Source organism: Biomphalaria glabrata, chromosome 3 (assembly GCF_947242115.1).
Source record: "Biomphalaria glabrata chromosome 3, xgBioGlab47.1, whole genome shotgun sequence".
Taxonomy (NCBI): domain Eukaryota; kingdom Metazoa; phylum Mollusca; class Gastropoda; family Planorbidae; genus Biomphalaria; species Biomphalaria glabrata.
The window spans coordinates 23,239,485-23,260,424 of NC_074713.1; the positions used below are offsets into that span (position 1 = coordinate 23,239,485).

The following is a 20,940-nucleotide window of genomic DNA, read 5'->3' on the forward strand; positions in this document are numbered from 1 at the left end:
TATTTGGAATTTTGTATTCACATGTCTTTATTTTATCACAACTATTTGCTTACATAATTGAAACATTCTCATTTGTACATACATACAAATACACAAACATTGTCTTGCAAGGAAAATAGGTTACATCCCGGAGACTGTGGTGGTTGTCATAACATCCGTTCCATGTGCCGAGAGAACGTCGTCATACGTGAACATCGTCTGCTCTTGGAAGTTGAGCGCAACACGGGAATGACACAGAATCACAGAATTTGAAAATCAACCATTGTCTGATTTAAAAAAAAGGGGAGTTAACTTTTTAGTGTGTTGTTCAGACGGTAAAGTTTTTTAAGAGTTGATACTTCCGTACTTTTCAACCAGCAGCTCCTTTGATTGCACCTCTCGCGTGTAGCGAACCCAGAGAGATTGATAAATGCTGAAATAACAAGTTTGAAATGAATGAAGATTCCAGACATGTCAAAGTAAAGGAAATACAAACAGAACTTCCGGGTCAAGTTCATCGGAAATAAGAAGAACAAAGGGGGAGGGGGCATCTGGTATCTAATCTAAAGGTTCTCTCTGTTTTACTCTAGCGGTTTTAATGTAACTCCTCTAATATAACTCTTTTAATCTAACATCTTACTCTTCTATTCTAACTCTTCTAATCTAACATCTTACTCATCCATTCTAACTCTTCCAATCTAACATCTTACTCTTCTATTCTAACTCTTCTAATCTAACATCTTACTCTTCTAATCTAACTCTTCCAATCTAACATCTTACTCTTCTAATCTAACTCTTCTAATCTAACATCTTACTCTTCTATTCTAACTCTTCTAATCTAACATCTTACTCTTCTATTCTAACTCTTCCAATCTAACATCTTACTCTTCTAATCTAACTCTTCTAATCTAACTAACTCTTCTAATCTAACTAACTCTTCTAATCTAACTAACTCTTCTAATCTAACTCTTCTAATCTAACTCTTCTAATCTAACTAACTCTTCTAATCTAACTAACTCTTCTAATCTAACTAACTCTTCTAATCTAACTAACTCTTCTAATCTAACTCTTCTAATCTAACTCTTCTAATCTAACTAACTCTTCTAATCTAACTAACTCTTCTAATCTAACTAACTCTTCTAATCTAACTCTTCTAATCTAACTCTTCTAATCTAACTAACTCTTCTAATCTAACTCTTCTAATCTAACTCTTCTAATCTAACTAACTCTTCTAATCTAACTCTTCTAATCTAACTAACTCTTCTAATCTAACTCTTCTAATCTAACTAACTCTTCTAATCTAACTCTTCTAATCTAACTAACTCTTCTAATCTAACTCTTCTAATCTAACTCTTCTAATCTAACTAACTCTTCTAATCTAACTCTTCTAATCTAACTATTCTAATCTAACTCTACTAATCTAACTAACTCTTCTAATCTAATTCTTCTAATCTAACTCTTCTAATCTAACTAACTCTTCTAATCTAACTCTTCTAATCTAACTAACTCTTCTAATCTAACTCTTCTAATCTAACGATTCGTTATTTTTTTTCAAGTAGGTAGTAGGCCTAAACATGTTTTTTTGCATGGAACCTTTTGTATCTCGAAACGAGAGCAGGTTAGAAGCACGTGACTAGAAAGTCATTGGCCAAGTCTGCTCCATTGTATCGAACCCAACACTTCATGTCGACAAAAGAGACAATTATTTACACCACCTCCCTACAAACCACAGTCACTAGGAATGCCAGCTCCATGTGCACTAGTCAACCCACAGGGCTCCGGTCCACCACTTACCACAACAGAACTAACTAGGAATGCCAGCTCCATGTGCGCTAGTCAACCCACAGGGCTCCGGTCCACTACTTACCACCACAGAACTAACTAGGAATGGCAGCTCCATGTGCACTAGTCAACCAGGGCTCCGGTCCACTACTTACCACCACAGAACTAACTAGGAATGCCAGCTCCATGTGCGCTAGTCAACCAGGACTCCGGTCCACTACTTACCACAACAGAACTAACTAGGAATGTCAGTTCCATGTGCGCTAGTCAACCAGGGCTCCGGTCCAGTACTTACCACAACAGAACTAACTAGGAATGTCAGCTCCATGTGCGCTAGTCAACCAGGGCTCCGGTCCACTACTTACCACAACAGAACTAACTAGGAATGTCAGCTCCATGTGCGCTAGTCAACCAGGGCTCCGGTCCAGTACTTACCACCACAGAACTAACTAGGAATGCCAGCTCCATGTGCACTGGTCAACCAGGGCTCCGGTCCAGTACTTACCACAACAGAACTAACTAGGAATGCCAGCTCCATGTGCACTGGTCAACCAGGGCTCCGGTCCAGTACTTACCACAACAGAACTAACTAGGAATGCCAGCTCCATGTGCACTGGTCAACCAGGGCTCCGGTCCAGTACTTACCACAACAGAACTAACTAGGAATGCCAGCTCCATGTGCACTGGTCAACCAGGGCTCCGGTCCAGTACTTACCACAACAGAACTAACTAGGAATGCCAGCTCCATGTGCACTGGTCAACCAGGACTCCGGTCCAGTACTTACCACAACAGAACTAACTAGGAATGCCAGCTCCATGTGCACTGGTCAACCAGGGCTCCGGTCCAGTACTTACCACAACAGAACTAACTAGGAATGCCAGCTCCATGTGCACTGGTCAACCAGGGCTCCGGTCCAGTACTTACCACAACAGAACTAACTAGGAATGCCAGCTCCATGTGCGCTGGTCAACCCACAGGGCTCCGGTCCAGTACTTACCACAACAGAACTAACTAGGAATGCCAGCTCCATGTGCACTGGTCAACCAGGGCTCCGGTCCACTACTTACCACAACAGAACTAACTAGGAATGCCAGCTCAATGTGCACTGGTCAACCAGGGCTCCGGTCCACTACTTACCACAACAGAACTAACTAGGAATGCCAGCTCAATGTGCACTGGTCAACCAGGGCTCCGGTCCACTACTTAACACATCAGAACTAACTAGGAATGCCAGCTCAATGTGCACTGGTCAACCAGGGCTCCAGTCCAGTACTTACCACAACAGAACTAACTAGGAATGCCAGCTCCATGTGCACTGGTCAACCAGGGCTCCGGTCCACTACTTACCACAACAGAACTAACTAGGAATGCCAGCTCCATGTGCACTGGTCAACCAGGGCTCCGGTCCAGTACTTACCACAACAGAACTAACTAGGAATGCCAGCTCAATGTGCACTGGTCAACCAGGGCTCCGGTCCACTACTTACCACAACAGAACTAACTAGGAATGCCAGCTCCATGTGCACTGGTCAACCAGGACTCCGGTCCAGTACTTACCACAACAGAACTAAGGCGACTATCAGCAGCGCATCCATCAGGAAGAACGAGAAACCGCTGTACCATCCGACAGTGGCGCTATACAGTAACAGGGCAGGTGTCCCGCACAGGAAGCTCAGGGACTCAAACATGGCCACGGTGGCGAATAATGAACCTGAAAGATAAAAGGCAGAAAATGTATTGTTACACACACATTTATTTACACAAACAGCCATAAACTGGATACACAACACATACACATATACTCATAGATGGTATATACACATATTCTTATAGATGACTCGCACACACACACACACACTCATAGATAGGACACACAACACACATACTCGTAGATGGGGACACACAAAGCAGGCACTCTCATAGACAGGACACAACACACACACACACACTCATAGATGGGACGCACATGCACACACTCGTAGACATAGACCCACTCACTCTCCTATAGACTGCTACGTTTTCTTATCTACGTATCTAAGATGCTAATTAGTCATTGAGAATAGCTCGAGCAACTCAGACCGGATGTTACCTTGTGACTCTCCGTCCAGCAGACGTGACGTCTCCCCTCGTATCAAACCAAAGGCAACATTATTTGCAATGGACAATCCAATAACTAGACATCAGATTGGAAAAGAACAACAAATTAAAGTAAGTACAATGTGCACAAATAGTTTTAAAAATTCAAAGCTTATATGAAGTGTAATTGTATCAATTAGTTAATTAATATCATACAGGTAATTAATGTGTACTAGCTAGAATAATCATAATAAATTTGCGCGGTTGGAAATATTTTTACCAATTGTTTAGCGCAATTTCATGCTTTTAGCTTTCTCCTATCATTTGTATGCACAAGTTTTTTTTTTTTTTTTTTTTTTGGGGGGGGGGGGAGGAGTGGGTATCTGGGAAAATGTTTTCGTGGCTTCTCAAAACAATTTGTAAAAAGTTGCTCGACTTGAATTCCAATTCCAGGGCTCAAACCTCCTTGATGGATGGCAGACACTCTAGCCACTGAGCTATTCCTATTAGTGCTTATGAAAATACAGTGGTGTCCTAATATTCCCAACTTCGGTAATAAGAAAGTTCGCTTAATCCGAAACCGAAATTATGTATAAATATTTTTTAAAAGACCATACCTTTATTAATAAGGAATCAAGATGTAATCCATATTGGATTTACGTAAAAATATAAGGAACGCTTATAAACCTCAATAAATGGAAACAAGTTAAAATCTACTCCGTTATCGCATAATTACGGAAATACAGCCAACTACGCCATGTTGGCTCTAGACCTAGATTTAGTCTCTAAACGTACGTGTATTTACTTTTTACTTTGAAAAAAATTATATATAATACTTATTAATACTTAGTAATACTTAGTAATAATTATTATAAGACTTGTCTTCAAGTCCGAAGTCCAGTATTTCACGTGGCTACGCAGCCCCAGCTGCGATTTACATCTAATAATTCTCGTAACATATAAGACCTGTAATAGTCACGTGTAGATATCTAGAAAGACTGCCTTACTCAGGTAGATCTCCAAGCTTGTGTCAGCAAGGGCGTACATTGTCGTCCCCGCCATGCACGAGACAAGTCCGACGATGGCCAGTCCCATGCCTGGCAGACATGTGTAAAACAGAGGCACAGCCAGCATGGTGAACAGGTTATAGGCGATGTCTTGAGCAGACAGGAACCAGCCGATTGTGACGGCATCCCAGCAGAAGGGAAAGTTCATGAGATACAGGTTTCTTATCTATTGGAGGCACATCACGTATTGAAAACAAAAGAAAAAGAATTGGTTAAAACAAAATTAAAACTTGTATAATGGGTCTAGGCCAGGGGTGGGCAACTTTTTTTGTATCAAGGGCCGCAATAAAAAAAGTTTGTGAATGGCGGGCCGCATATATGTATATATCTTATAAAGATACGCTAGCTAACTGTGTAGAATGTCTTTTAATTCCTATTTACACTGTATTATAGACACGTTTCTTTCTTTCTTTTTTTCACACTCCGCGTTGAGAAATTACAAGAGTTAGCAATGTTTGAAACCAATTTTACGATTTTTAAAAATTGCTGTTGTCTTTTTATATCACAATATCCCCACAAATATACATTTGTACTTAATGTGCAGTATTTTATGTTTACACTCGTGCAAAATGTTCAAACTGTGAAACTATATTACTAGTTGTCCCCTGTGACTGCTGTCAAATTACAGTCAGTCAACATTGACCTGTGATTATACTTGTTTAGTTTCCACAAAAAAATGTTTGCTCACTGAATGAGACAATAATATAAGTTTCGGAAGTTAAATGTCGGGATGGTCGAAACCTGCCCTTAAGGAGCATCACCAGAGAATGTTGACCATGTCCTTCAATGGTGCATACTAAATCAAGAGACCCGAACAAGATTCTCCCAAGACTATTCGGAGAACTGCCTGATCCGGAAACCACTGCGCGATTCATCCCAGATATAAGATTACTGATCGGAACCCTCCAACATGTAAAATGAGAACGAAGCGGAAGAAGAAGAACAGATGTATGTGTACCCAAATAGTGTGAACAGCAGCAAGGTTTTTTTAAGTGTTGAAATACAGCTTCTGGCACCCGTGGGACTCCGGTGGTAGTACTGACTCTAGCTTCTCTTTGCTTGGAGTTATGTCCTCTGAAGCTGAATCAGCATTTGCGATAAATCATGGTATTGAAAACTGGTTCTTGACGTCTTAAAATTTGCTTTTATAAATTGCACAATAAAAGAATCTTAATAAGTGTTGTACTTTTAATCATTTAACCGTTCAGCAAAGAAAAATGACAAAAACTATTTTCTTTTGCTTGCCTGTAGAAATGGGAAAGCCTTGTTTGAAAATATTTAACATGCATTTGTATTTCATATGTAAACAACCCATTGCAATAGCAGTTATAAAAGACATGAAATCTGTCTTTCACTCTTCATTAGAAATATTGGTATCAAAGTCAGGGTCCTTCAAGTAACATAACAATTTCTTCCTTAAGATTTTATATCTCATTTGCCTTGCCCATGCTAAGATAGCGGATACATTGAATTATTTTGTTCATTTTACCCGTGGTTATCACACCTAGCTCTAATAGATTTAATTTTTATGTACTTTTGGCTATTGTAATGACGAAATTTTATGCAGCTTTGTGCAAACTTTCCTGTTTTGAGTTTATGGTTGGGATATTTTTTATTTAAAAAAAAAATGTTTTTCTCAGTCAAAGATCGAGCTCCATCAGTTGTTACACTTGCCATCTTCTTCCAAACCACCCAACACTCAGAGATTAGCGTAATCTTCGTTTATTTAAAATTTTTATAATGAGACAGTTTCAATAATTTCTAAACGTGTTATTTTTCATATTTGCATTTTTATATGTATATACTGTGGGTACACCTGATTTCTATAGATGTCGGCGCGCCGAATAAAACACTTCGGTGGGCCGAATGTGGCCCGCGGGTCGTAATTTTCCCACACCTGATCTAGGCCTACTGAGTAAGACGAAAAACAAGGGATAATTTTTTTTTTAAAGACAATACCTCCTATATACCACTTATAGAACGATTATTTGGCTCTTAATAACTCATGAATGTAAAATTTTGTTCATGCATAAGCAGAGTTAGTATCTTGCAGTTACGGAATTGAAATCGTCCCGGTCATTACCATATATAGTAGCCCACAACCCCTCCCGCAATATGTTTATTTGCAGTGCATTATTTGACGGTACGCAACGGCACCTTTTTCAATGTGGGGAAAAAATGATTACTTGTATTTTAACGTTTATTATTAATTTATTAGTAGTTAAAAGTTAGGCAATCCATCACTGAGTACCGGCACCTATTTTTTTTTTACAAAACAAAAGCACTGTGTATATATATATATATATATATATATATATATATATATATATATCACTGGCGGATACAGGGGGTGGGCGGTAGGGGCCAGACAAAAGGGGGGGGGCGGACGAATTTTAGTAAAGAAATCACACAATTTGTATACGAATTTGTCAGTTATGTTAATAATATAAACTAATTATTTATATTTCAACCTATTTTTAGATTATTTCGCCGATTTGGTGGGATGGAGAGGTGGCGATGGCATTAATCGCTTCCCCCCCCCCCCCACCATAAACTTTCGAGTGGGAGGCGGTCCAATTTATTTGTAGAAATCACAACTTGCTAACAGAATCAATTAAATATCTATAAAATTAAAACCTATTATTTATATTTTAACCAATCTTTATATTATGTCGTCTCCCTGTGAGCCGAATGGGGGGGGGGGGGGGGGCAAATACATCTACTGCCCTTCCCACCTAAACCCTTTGAGTGGGGGGGGGCGGTCCTACTTTTATTTAGAAATCATTGTTTGTGAACAAAATTAGTTGAATTATTATATAATTTGTATATTATGTCTCTACACTTCTGGTATCTTAGCCGATTTGGTGTAGTGGAAAGGGAGGGGGGGTGATTGCTTCTACTGTCCTCCCCACTCTAGCCCTCCTCCGAGTGGGAGGTGGGTGGTCCTATTTTTATGGAGAAATCAGAATCTGAACAAAATTAGTTGAATATAATATGCGGTATATATTGATGTCTATTGATGTATATTATGTCACACAGACTCAGATCTCAAAGTTTATCATTAGTAAATATAAAATGAAAAAGGGTTGTACCAGGTGGGAGGGGTGATACATGCAATTGCCTTCCGACCATCAGACAAACCAATATTTTTTTCTTTTTGTATTTTAGTTAAGAATTTTTACAAAATTAAAAAAAACAGAATTTACTAATATAATTAATATATGATATAAATTAAATTCTTATATAGAGTCGCCCCACGTCCTTTAATATCAAATGCAATCATTAGCAGACATTATAAAAAGGAGCGAGGATTAACGTTTTCACTCTACCGCCCTCTCCCCTTTCCAGACGAAAACTATGTTTTAAAACAGAATAGTCAAATATGGCGATAGAGTTTATGAAATTGCACACGAATTTATCATAATTAGGCCTATTTTAGAAAGACTTTGTTTTGGAAAATTTAAAATTCATACTAAATTTTTCATTATAAGAGTAACAATTGAGATGAGTTCTAAACCCAAATATTATTTTCCTAGTCACCTTTTTCCAACCTTTAATCATACTGATATTTTTCTTTTGTATAAAAACTTTTGAGACTATAACCTACAATATATACTTGAATCCTAGAAATGCAAAAAAATTAGAGTACAATCTAATTGGGCCACTTTTCCTCCCACTTCCGTAATTTTTTATTTAGAGCTTTGAATTATAGTTCTGTAACAAAACAAAGTTACAAACATGCCTATTGAACAAAATGTATCACTTACAAATGAGCTTTTTTCTTAAAAATATTATTTTTCGAATTTTTTTTTCGGCGTCGATCCTTGAAGTCTTATCTTAATCTAAATCTGTGGGGTATCTTATCTTTTCATTCTTTTCAAGGAACAAATCGTTTGTTTTTGCAATGTAGTGAGGGCCTGTAAATTCATTATAGAATATTTTTCAAGTAAAACATTTTTCAAAAGTTTCTTTTTTAAAAGGATGAATAATGAGCTGTAGTTGTCAGGAGAAAGCGTTTCTGCTGTGAAGAATGCAAGAAAATGCTTTTGCCACGGACTTCACTGGGTGAGCTTACTGCGCTCCCCCAGACCCCCTACCTGTCAAGAGAAAAGCCTCAACATAGCCGTTTTTTTTTTTATCCAAATTTTGAGAAACACTGCTTTTTTTTAAAAAAAGTATAATATATATGGGCTATATACATGCTGAACGCGCGTTACGCTTAGGGTTAGGGTTTACTGGTCGTTAGGGTTAGGATTTACTGGTCGTTAGGGTTAGGATTTACTGGTCGTTAGGGTTAGGGTTTACTGGTCGTTAGGGTTAGGATTTACTGGTCGTTAGGGTTAGGGTTTACTGGTCGTTAGGGTTAGGATTTACTGGTCGTTAGGGTTAGGATTTACTGGTCGTTAGGGTTAGGATTTACTGGTCGTTAGGGTTAGGGTTTACTGGTCGTTAGGGTTAGGATTTACTGGTCGTTAGGGTTAGGGTTTACTGGTCGTTAGGGTTAGGGTTAGGGTTAGGGTTAGGGTTAGGGTTTACTGGTCGTTAGGGTTAGGGTTTACTGGTCGTTAGGGTTAGGATTTACTGGTCGTAAGGGTTAGGGTTAGGGTTAGGGTTAGGGTTAGGGTTTACTGGTCGTTAGGGTTAGGGTTTACTGGTCGTTAGGGTTAGGGTTTACTGGTCGTAAGGGTTAGGGTTAGGGTTAGGGCTAGGGTTTACTGGTCGTTAGGGTTAGGATTTACTGGTCGTTAGGGTTAGGATTTACTGGTCGTAAGGGTTAGGGTTTACTGGTCGTAAGGGTTAGGGTTAGGGTTTACTGGTCGTTAGGGTTAGGATTTACTGGTCGTTAGGGTTAGGATTTACTGGTCGTTAGGGTTAGGGTTTACTGGTCGTTAGGGTTAGGATTTACTGGTCGTTAGGGTTAGGATTTACTGGTCGTTAGGGTTAGGGTTTACTGGTCGTTAGGGTTAGGATTTACTGGTCGTTAGGGTTAGGATTTACTGGTCGTTAGGGTTAGGGTTTACTGGTCGTTAGGGTTAGGATTTACTGGTCGTTAGGGTTAGGGTTTACTGGTCGTTAGGGTTAGGATTTACTGGTCGTTAGGGTTAGGATTTACTGGTCGTTAGGGTTAGGGTTTACTGGTCGTTAGGGTTAGGATTTACTGGTCGTTAGGGTTAGGATTTACTGGTCGTTAGGGTTAGGGTTTGGAAAAAAATCGCCCCCCCCCACTCCACTCCAAAGTTCTGGATCCGCCAGTGATGTCTATAAGAGTGTGTTTGTATGTAATTAACCTTCATTACATACTTTACATACTGACCTTTCACTCTTTCGGACATTTTTTTCTACCCTAGCAAAGGCTCTTCCTTTAGTTAGTGGACAGACATTAACACACCGACCTTGACAGCTAAGGAATCTGGGGGAGCGCTGTTTCCGGTATTTAAGCTTTAAAAAAATGCATGTTCTGAGGTATCTACATTGCATTATCCTGCTACTCTTTCGGTAAAAAAAAAAGTTCAAGAACCAAATCTGCTATTCACTGCACTTAATTAATGGCTTCCAGTGACTGGTAGAAAGTGGTAACTATAGTCTTATTTTGTATTGGAGGGGGGGGGGCTACGCTCATGAAACTTGTGACTGTAGTTTACCTTTTTTTTTTAATCACAAAATCTCCAGAAGGAGGGAATTTTAAGCTTAACCCTCCCCCTTTGGTTGCACTGGGGCAGTAAGTAAAGTTTCCCTTTCAGACCATGAGGTCTGGGGCAAGTGATGATTTGACCCCCCCCCCTACCCCCCGCGGCTACACCCATGTGTCATATTTTCAATTTCTTTTTTTTTTTAATTATAGCCAGAGCATGGTGAAAACTCACAGCCAAACTCTTTAACACTTAGCCAACTCCCCTCCGAAACAGAGTGTATTGATATAAGCTATGAAAAATTTACCAGTTAGTTAATCATTTAGTACTAAATAATTTATTGTGTTTTACAGAAAGGGAGCTAAACCATGTAATTTTCAGATAAATGGCAGTAATTAGTGGTTATTTTCCCTCATATAAGCTTTGGTTTTCAAAGTATTCATTTTCTTTTTTTCTATTGATTGCTATTTCATAAATTAAATATTGTAAACAAAAGTATACTGTATTAGCTAAGTGAAATAAATATGTATCATAACTATTAGTCTAATAGGCCTACCTTTGACTGTCCAAAAAGTGAACAAAGTAAAATAAGGAAGGCGACCAGAGCTAAAATGACCATCTTCTTGACCATAGGATGTTGAGTTTTACCAAATGGAAGAGTTAGTCTCTTATAGCAAGCTCCCAATGACCAGTCAGCCGTTTCTTTTCGGACATGGCTGACTTGTTTGGATTTCCTTTCTGGCAACAGAAGTATCAGGCACACGCTAAAAGTAAAGTAGGCACACATTAGAAGAAACTTTAGCTCTCGCTAAAAGTTAATTAGATACACGCTATTAATAAATTAGGCACTTGCTAAAATTTATTAGGCACACGCTAACACTGTATTAGGCACACGCTAAAAATAAGGGCTTCTACCATATATGGCTGAAGTAAATAGGCATACGTTACAACTGAATTAAAAACTAAAAATAGAGCACGCTCTTAAAAAAGCATACTTGGAATAAAGATATGAAAAAAAAAAAGGAAACTCGATTCTAAATGAATTTAAACTTAAAATGTAGGCCTACGTAAGTTTTCATTATGGTCTAAACTTCTAAACCTTGTGGTATTCAGTATTTTATATATATATATATATATATATATATATATATATATATATATATATATATATATATATATATATATATATATTATATATATTAAAACCGTTGGGTCTGACATCCACCTATTTTTTCTGTCTCACTGACCTAAGTAACATGCACCCAGCAGCCATCAGAGTGGGTACTATAAACCCTGTGCTTTCGATGAGCTGGCCAGTGCCGTAGTACAAGATTCCAGAGATGAAACCTTTGAGACCTTCCATAAATGTCATGACAAATGTTCGCTTCCTTCCCCTGGACGTAATGTCAGACATGTACAGAAATATACCAAGCAGTATTCCAGACGTCTGCAATAGTCAACACATTTATTAACATCAAGAAATTATTCAAATTTTCTTTCCAAATGCTAAAACATCACTTTCTACACTTCCAAGCGAAACGATTGAAAACTACAACAGCATAAAAGAACAGTTTATTACAATCCCTCTATTCACCTTGCGAATTCTTCGTAGGACGAGGAAACAAAAACCTGCCTGTACACCGTTCTCGAAAACGGCTCTAACTATTTTTTTGCTAGAAATTTTGCTAGTCTATGTATATCTTTGGTAAAAGAATTATAAGCTGATTGGCCGCACAGGGAAAACTCTGGTTTGACCGTTATACTTTTTTAAAGTATAATAATCTAATAATTAAATTCGCTCTGGAGGTCTAGATAATCTTTATCTTTAACCTACGTCAGCGGGTATTCCCGCATGTCCTCACTAAAGACAATGAAGAGTGAAATCTAGAAATGAACATTCAGTAATGTTTTGCGCACCATCTTCCAAGTCTGGATCTAGAGGTCAATCATTTGAATTGGATATGCTCTGAGTTATACATTTTGCTTAGTAGGATTTTTGTCGGGGCAAGAAGATTGGGGCGGGTAAAAATGTTCAAACTTTACTTATCACTCTTACAAAAGTTGGTCAGCTGTATAAAGGAGGAATTGTTTAAAAGCCCACCTTTGTGAGAATTTCAGTGTCCTTAGAATAATTTAAGATTTATGTTCATATCAAGAAGCAGTACAGTGAAAGCCCTCCTCTTTTTGTCTAATTGGAATACATGACAAGTTCTTAGGAAAATAAGGTTCCTCTCTCTATATATACTAGAATGAAAAGATTCCAAGAAAGTGAATAATAGATTACAAGAAGGTACGGAATAATGAACACAAATAAAAGTACAAATGATTAGATGACAAGACAGTACAGTGATAAGATTATAAGAAGGTACACAATGATACGATTACAAGTAGGAACACAATGATAAGATCATAAGGAGGTATTCTCTCAAGAGTACCTACACCTCCACCCAAGCCTTCCACTGTGTAGCCCAGGTACAGCCATTGAACGTCTAGATTCCAGTACACCACGGCAGCAATGTCCAGAGATTTAATCGCTGTGGCCAGTGTTGGAATCAGCAGAAGCGTCTTCCTTCTGATCAGGGCGGAATAAGCCCCAAGCAGGAGGCAGGGCACCACCGACAGGGCGTAGTCGCTGATGGAGATGTACAAGCTGAACTGTGACGTCATGTCCTGGATCTGGAGAGTGCTGTCCGACTGGTTGGTCTCGTTCACACACGGTTTCCTTGACAAAGACAGATGGACAAAGTTTGTTGTAAGAAAAACTTTCAAAATTGAAGTAAAACAAAAAAAACGGATGTGGTAGAGCGCTTGGCTAGATGACTCTCGGCTTCTTTAGTTGTAAGACGCCTCTCAACCAACTCTCTCGGGTTCTTTAGTTGTAAGACGCCTCTCAACCAACTCTCTCGGCTTCTTTAGTTGTAAGACGCCTCTCAACCAACTCTCTCGGCTTCTTTAGTTGTAAGACGCCTCTCAACCAACTCTCTCGGCTTCTTTAGTTGTAAGACGCCTCTCAACCAACTCTCTCGGCTTCTTTAGTTGTAAGACGCCTATGAGCTCAACCAACTCTCTCGTCTTCTTTAGTTGTAAGACGCCTCTCAACCAACTCTCTCGGCTTCTTTAGTTGTAAGACGCCTCTCAACCAACTCTCTTGGGTACCTGACAGACGCTGGAGAGGTAAAGGCGGTTGGTCGTTTTTCTGGACTTGTGACACCCTCGTTAACCGTTGGTAATAGAAAACAGGAGATTTACATCATCTGCCCCCCCCCCCCAGATCGCAGGTCTGAAACGGATTCTTGACTTTTACTTAAGTAAAAAAAAAACAAAAAAAAAAACGAGTCAAACTTAATATCGTGTTTTGTTCCCAACCCAGGTCCAAGGTCAGGCAAACTTAATATCTTGTTTTGTTCAAGGCCCAGGTCCAAGGTCAGTCCAACTTAATGTCTTGTTTTGTTCCCGGCCCAGGTCCAAGGTCAGGTTTGAACCTCACGAAAATAAAGAAGTTTTGGCTTTTAAAGATGGGGGAGGGCATAGAAGTTCAGAGAGGTATTGGGATCGAAACACCGGAACATATACAGAAGGTAAAATTGGGTGATTAATATTATAATATTACTCGTCACAATACTAATCATTTAACTAAGTTATTTCCATACCTTCATAATCAAATATCAAGTAGGCGTAATCCTATTTCCCGAAAAACATGTCTTGGAGACATTTTGGCGCCCCTAAGTAAATGACGCCCGGTACCTCGCTACTCTATTGCACTTGATCCCTTTGCTAGCAAGGTGTTCGAACTAGATCTACTTGTGAACGAGACGATTGAGTCAGACCAAGAACTTGAAATGCTGATTGATCAGTTGGAACATTGATATACGACGACAATCGTCTCAATTATCTAGTAACCAACTCGCTCAATAACTAACTAGCTAAATAATTAACTAGCTAAATAACTAATTGGCTAAATAACTAACTAGCTAAATAACTAATTGGCTAAATAACTAACTAGCTAAATAACTAATTTGCTAAATAACTAACTAGCTAAATAACTAATTTGCTAAATAACTAACTAGCTAAATAACTAATTTGCTAAATAACTAACTCGATAAATAACTAATTGGCTAAATAACTAACTAGCTAAATAACTAATTGGCTAAATAACTAACTAGCTAAATAACTAATTGGCTAAATAACTAACTAGCTAAATAACTAATTGGCTAAATAACTAACTAGCTAAATAACTAATTGGCTAAATAACTAACTAGCTAAATAACTAATTTGCTAAATAACTAACTCGCTAAATAACTAATTTGCTAAATAACTAACTCGATAAATAACTAATTTGCTAAATAAGTAATTGGACAAATAACCAAATCACTAAATAACTAACTCGCTAAAAAAATAATTTGCTAAATAACTAACTCGCTAAATAACTAATTTGCTAAATAACTAGGCCTAATTATCTAAATAACAAACTCGCTAAATAACTAATACGCTAATTAACTAATTCGCTAAATAACTACTTAGCTAAAAAAAACAAAACAACAACGAACTAACTAGCTAAATAACGACCAAATTATCAAAATAATTAAATACTTAGCTAAAGAACTAATTAGTTTTAAGAAACTAACAAACAAGTTAACTAATTAACTTTATAATATACTTAATAACTAATTAATAATCAACTATGTAATAACCTAAGTAATTAGCTAAATAACTACATATGAAAAACTCATTAAAAATAAATTGAATTTCACATACTTGGCTGTGTTCTCAGAATAATTTCCCAAAATATCGTTGGCAAATCTCTGGTACAAATATTGGTCTATAAGACTGGTGTAGATCCTAGAGGCGCCGCTGTTTAGAGTCAACACGATGTTTAACAACAGAAATGGATACTTCTCCAGGGTGTCCCCGTGGACTGTCTCCCCCTCCGATCTGTTGGGGACATCACCCGACCTGTTCTCGTGCGAGTTGTTACCCACAAGGTGTTTACGCTCATGTTCACCCACACTGCCACCTCTGCTTAATGAAGATTGCGCGTGAGCGTCTCTTGTATAATGAGATTCGATTGGTTGACCATTTTCTGAATCTTCCATCGGATTGGTTGATATGATTTCATTCATAAATTTCTTAGTCCCAAAAAAATAAATATCACAAGAGAGCTTGCCAACTTCTTGTTACATTGGCATACACAAAGGTGTGAAGATACATCGCGTGAATCAGTTTCATTGGATGCATTTCTTCTTTCTTCTGACAGTTTATTGACAGTTCTTCTGACAGTTTAAAACTGAAAAAAAAACAACAACATAGATAAGTAAACAAAATTAATCCTTTACTTGAGCTACTTCAGATTTAGAAACTCCCTAAATTTAATAGTTGATGCAATAGTTTTCTTACTGAGTTTCCTAGAGTCAGACTTGTGAAATCAAGAGTCATTCGCCCTGAGCGCTATTAGTTTCTTAATGCTTCACTTTGTATTAAGTCACCAAATCAAATTCGTTTTGACACCTTCACCTAGAATGAAAAGGAAGTTTATTCTAAATTTTTGGACTCTGAGAAAAAAACACAAATAAACTCCCTCTCGCACTCTCTCTCTCTCACACACACACATGCAAGCGCACACTCACACACGCGCACACGCCACGCACCATGGGCGTAGCCAGGGGGGGGGTTTGGGGTTCAACCCCCCCCCCCCCCGAAATGAAATCCCCCCCTCAGGGGGGGGGGAACGGAATTAAGTGACTGATTTTTTATTCATTTTGTTTATTTTAGGTGAGATTTTAATACTAAATCATCACTTACCACAGCACAGCCGAGGGGGGTTTGAGTTTAAAACCCCCTACCAGGGGGTTTTGAGATTTTAAAAAAAAACCATCAGGTGGTTTTGAGATACAAATCCCTCTACCAGGGGGTTTTGAGTTTAAAACCCCCTACCAGGGGCTTTGAGTTTAAAACCCCCTACAGGGGGTTTTGACTTTTAAACCCCCTACCAGAGGTTTTGCAGTTAAATCCCCCTCTTCTATAAAACAAAACAAAAAAATGCAAACAACAATCTCCAAATTCAATCAGCACAGTTAAGGAAGATTTTGATTTAAAAACCCCTCCAAAATTTACGATAAACCCCCTCTCCAATACAAAAAAAGGCAAATTACACACTCAAAATTCTATGAGCGTAGCCAAAGGGGTTTTGAGTTTAACCCCCCCCCCTCCAGTTGGGGTTTCAAGCTAAAAAGTACCTATTCAATATAAAAAAAAAACAAATTACACATTATAAAGTCTATGAGCGTAGCCAAAGGGGTTTTGAGTTTAAAACCCCCTGCCAGCGGGGTTTGAAGCTGAAAACTACCTCTTCAATATTAAAAAAAAGCAAATTACGCACTCAAAATGCTATGAGGTTTTGGGTTTAAATCCCCCTCCTCCAGATGGCTTTTTCTTTAAAGTTTAAAACCCCTCCAGATGGTTTTGATTAAAATTCCCCTACAGAGCGTTTAGAGTTGAAAACCTCTCTCTTCATTATTATTTTAAAGCAAAGTCACCAAATTCTATGATCGTAGCTAAATGGGGTTTTGAATTAAAAAACAACAAAACTGCAGAGATTTTTTAGTTTAAAACCCCTCAACAGATGATTTTGACGAAAAAACTTTCCTTTTCGATATAAAATCTAAAGCGAAATACAGGCATGTAATTCCAAGAGCGTAGTCAAGAAAGGTTACAAATTTCTACCAGTGGCTTGGGCTCCATTAATAAAGTGTGAATAGTCTTCTGACAAAATTGAAAAACACTAAATGTGGCTCAACAAAGATGGCTAAGACAGATTTTAGGAGTCAATTATAGAGATCGGGTCTAAATCAAAGAAATCATATGCCGAACTGTGAGTCGAACCCTTAGTAAGGTTGTGACAGAGCGTCGAATGAGGTTTTGCGGGACATGTTCTCTGAAAAAATGAATTACGCAAAATAAGAGTTGCGGAAACAGCTTGTCGGAAAATGCGCCGAGAGGCGAGAGAGGGTCTAAGTCAGTAAGAATAGCACATTAGGTTTTTGAAATAAAACATTTTAATAGCAAGATAATGCACTGTAGATACCTCAGAATATGCATTTTGTTGGCTTTCAATTCCAGAAATAGTGTTCGGCGGCGGGGAGAGGGTTTGATCCAGATTGGAGGAGTGATCTTTAAAAAATTGGGTAGGCGAGTAAAAGGCTTAAATTGATTAAAATAAAAACATTGATGACAACTTATTATAATAGTTTACATTATCTAATGCCTTCAAAATGTACATGTAGGCTTTAATGACATGATTTATGCTATAAGAATGATCACCAGCAAATGTTACAATAAATTGAAAACATAACTTTTGGTTACAATAATTATAACCATAGTGCCATATCAAACATATCCAATCTTAATGCAAGCAATGTATTGCTTTAGACACTACATACATTCCTTTATACCATCAGATTCAGAGGAAAAAAACAACATTGTCCGAAGACCTGAATGGAAGGCCACATTCCCGTTCCCCTTTCCACGTATGTTAATATCTAATACATTGGAAAGACTTGCTTTATAATGCGGCCCGACACATACACGCTCTAATATTTTGGGCCCGTTAAGTTGAGTAGTACTTTTGCTTATTCGCTTCTTCTTCCTTTCCCGCCAACAACAAAAAGTGAGTCCTTCGTACACATTCCCGTTCCCATTTCAACATTTCTCTTGGTCTTTTGTTCTATAAATAAAGAGCAATATCAATTCGGTTTTATTAATTGTAATCGTTTATTTGACCCCATTTGAATGTAGCGGAATGACAATAGATCTAGAATTCTCTTTTCAATGCTATTAGAATTAGATGGTTTTTTTTTTGGTCGTTTTTATTTTGACAGTGTTACAAAGTACCATTACTTCTCTCTCTCTCTCTCTCTCTCTCTCTCTCTCTCTCTGTCTCTTTCCCTCTCTCTGTCAAAAAAGGAAAAAAAAAAGACTCTATATCTCTAGATCTATCTTTTTAATGTTATTAGGATTGGCTTTGTTTTCTTATTTCAACCGCGTCTAAAAGGACGTGGAAATCACATATTTTAAAAAGGCATATTTAAAAAAATTTAGACTTAGGGAAAAGAGAAAAATTGCCTTAAAAATTCGGAATTCGTTTTATTTTGAAAATTCTTTCTAATTAGACTGTAGCTTTTGGGGAAATAAAATAGAACAAATACAAAGGTTTGATAGAGCTTGCGAGTTTTCGCGAATTGCGGCAATCAGGTTGCGCATAGTGAACACTTGGAAAGTAAGAGAAACTAGTGTACAAAATGTGATACCCAGAATGTAATTTAATCCATTAAAAAAAAAATTGTTGAAAAAGTCACAGAAGATAATTTAATGTTGTTTTAATTACTTTCGTTTAAATTCTTTAATAAGTCCCTGCTTTGGAGCTAATAGGTTATAAATAAGCTAGAAAACCAAGAACGAAAAGTAGATTTGCATAAAAATGAAACACAAACACAATTTTACAACCTTTATGAAACAACTTGAAGAGTTTAATACTTACCATATAACAAATTTTTTCTAGCGATATAATGAGACCATGTCACAGGATCTACTAATCTATTTCACGCTAGTTAGCTATTTTGATAACTTAAGTTACACGCTTCACGTCTGGTGTGATGCACAGCCTCACAGGTCGGTGAGAGTAGATGAATAATTATGTGTGTTTATTTTGAAATGTGTATCTCTATCGAGAGTGTATGCCCGTGTGTGTGTGTGCGCGCAACAGTTGATTGCACACAGGACTTAGCCAATGAACATTGTTTTCAAAAGTAGGACAAAGAACTTAATTAATGCTAATGAATATGAACTATTATAGAACCTTTCGTTCCCTTTCTATTTAAATATAGATTTCGTTTAGACTTGCCTCTATTCTATGACCTTTCAACTCTGCTACTAAGACAAAGAAAGCTTTCGTTGCGTTTTTTTTTCAAACATCATAGCTAAATGAAAAAAAAAAAAAAAGAAAAATAACAGACAGGTAAACAGACACTAATCCTAGATCCAGTGGCGTAGCTAGGGTGGGGGGGGGGGGGGGAGGGCGTGGGAGAATTTGTTCGAAATTTATTTTTACATTAAATATTAAATATTACTCAAAATGCTGGGCCCCAAAGAGGTCAAACCCCTCGGGCCCCCGAATGATGGAAATTTCCTAGCTACGCGACCGTCTAGATCTCAACGGAAAAATAAGGGGGGGGGGGAGGGGCGTCACGTTTTAATGCATCTTTTATACGTATTTTAATGTTTTCGTAGATGGACTTTGAAAGCTTTTAGTGCTGACACATTACCTGAGATGTCACATAAATAGCAGCACTAAGGTACCAATATGTTCGGGAGAAAGGAAAGAAAGTATAAAGGTCAACTCAAGACAAGACCCGAGTAGAACGCGAATGTTCTAGGCATGGGGAGGCAGTGTACCCATATGCTTGGGAGCTATTTTTTTGTCTTTCGACGGGCCTGAAACTAGTTTAGTAATCAAAATAGTTGGAATGAAAAAAATAGTTTAAATAATATTTGTCACGTTAAAAAAATGAGGAAACTTCTAGATCTGAACCATTGCTTCCCAAACATGTTTTGTCTCGTAGACCCCACGCCATTTTTAACGGTTTTTGGAATATCCTATGCTATTATAAATTCATCCACTTTAAACATGTTTCTTTACTAATTTCCTCTAGTGTCATTTGTTAAACTTTTCGCAAAGAGCAATATCACATGGATTTCTTGATCCATAATAAAGCGAAATTACACCAATGGTAATTACTAGGAAAAACTCGTCCATCTGTAATGAGAAATGTAGTAACCTAGAGACAATATTAAGCTGTTTAAATAAACTATAAACAAGTTTTTTTTTCTATTCTAATAACAGGAATGAAATAGAAAGACGTACCCAGGCTACATAGTCCATACATGTGTAGGTCTAGAAGACAAGTAGCCTACATCACCAACTTCGTTTACCTCTAATTCATTTTTCACTTACATGGATCCCCCTGGAAGTTGTCGTAGACCCCTAGGGGTTTATATAGACCACTGTGGGAACCACTGATCTAGAAGTTTGATCTTTTTTTTTACTTGGGCGTGACATTGTTTGTTTTTTTAAGCTGCCCCCCCCACACACACACTCTCTCTCTCTCTTTCTCTCTCTCTCTCTCTCAAGATTCGTCATAATGGTTTTGAATTCAACTACCAATTATCTGGTTGCAGTGTAGCAGTAGCTTGACTGACAAGAGTCCTTGAAACTAGGATGATGATTTTCCCCAGAAACCAATGTTGGAAAAAGGGGGGGGGGGCGGTTTAAGCTTTTTAGTCAAATCTTGGCCAGGGTGGATAACTGAGTAGCAAGAAGAAATCAAATGAGTTTCTCAATGTCGATGTAAAT

At 37.9% G+C, this 20,940-nt stretch overlaps 1 protein-coding gene across 2 annotated transcripts; it reads right to left on the reverse strand.

Annotated features, from left to right (window-relative positions):
- On the reverse strand, positions 1-19,270 carry LOC106075135 (proton-coupled folate transporter-like). Of its 2 annotated transcripts, XM_056024079.1 has the most exons (10): positions 19,069-19,270; positions 15,930-16,046; positions 15,291-15,819; positions 12,975-13,257; positions 11,783-11,982; positions 11,092-11,299; positions 4,846-5,071; positions 3,852-3,935; positions 3,320-3,473; positions 1-412 (listed from the first exon to the last, which is right to left on the reverse strand). In XM_056024079.1, the coding sequence occupies exons 3-10, from the start codon at positions 15,653-15,655 to the stop codon at positions 325-327; spliced, it is 1,608 nt and encodes a 535-aa protein (XP_055880054.1). In that variant the 5' UTR covers positions 15,656-15,819; positions 15,930-16,046; positions 19,069-19,270; the 3' UTR covers positions 1-324. The 2 variants fall into 2 exon arrangements, with proteins under 2 accessions (XP_055880054.1, XP_055880055.1); XM_056024080.1 differs by lacking the exon at positions 15,930-16,046.
- Between the last annotated feature and the right edge of the window lie 1,670 nt (positions 19,271-20,940).

Coding starts and splice junctions, on each gene's coding strand:
- LOC106075135 (XM_056024080.1), bottom strand. CDS start 15,655: ATGAATGAAATCATATCAACCAATCCGATGGAAGATTCAGAAAATGGT. Junction 3,936..4,845: donor AAGCTTGGAGATCTACCTGA/GTAAGGCAGTCT, acceptor TCTGATGTCTAG/TTATTGGATTGTCCATTGCA. Junction 3,474..3,851: donor GCTGGACGGAGAGTCACAAG/GTAACATCCGGT, acceptor TTTATCTTTCAG/GTTCATTATTCGCCACCGTG.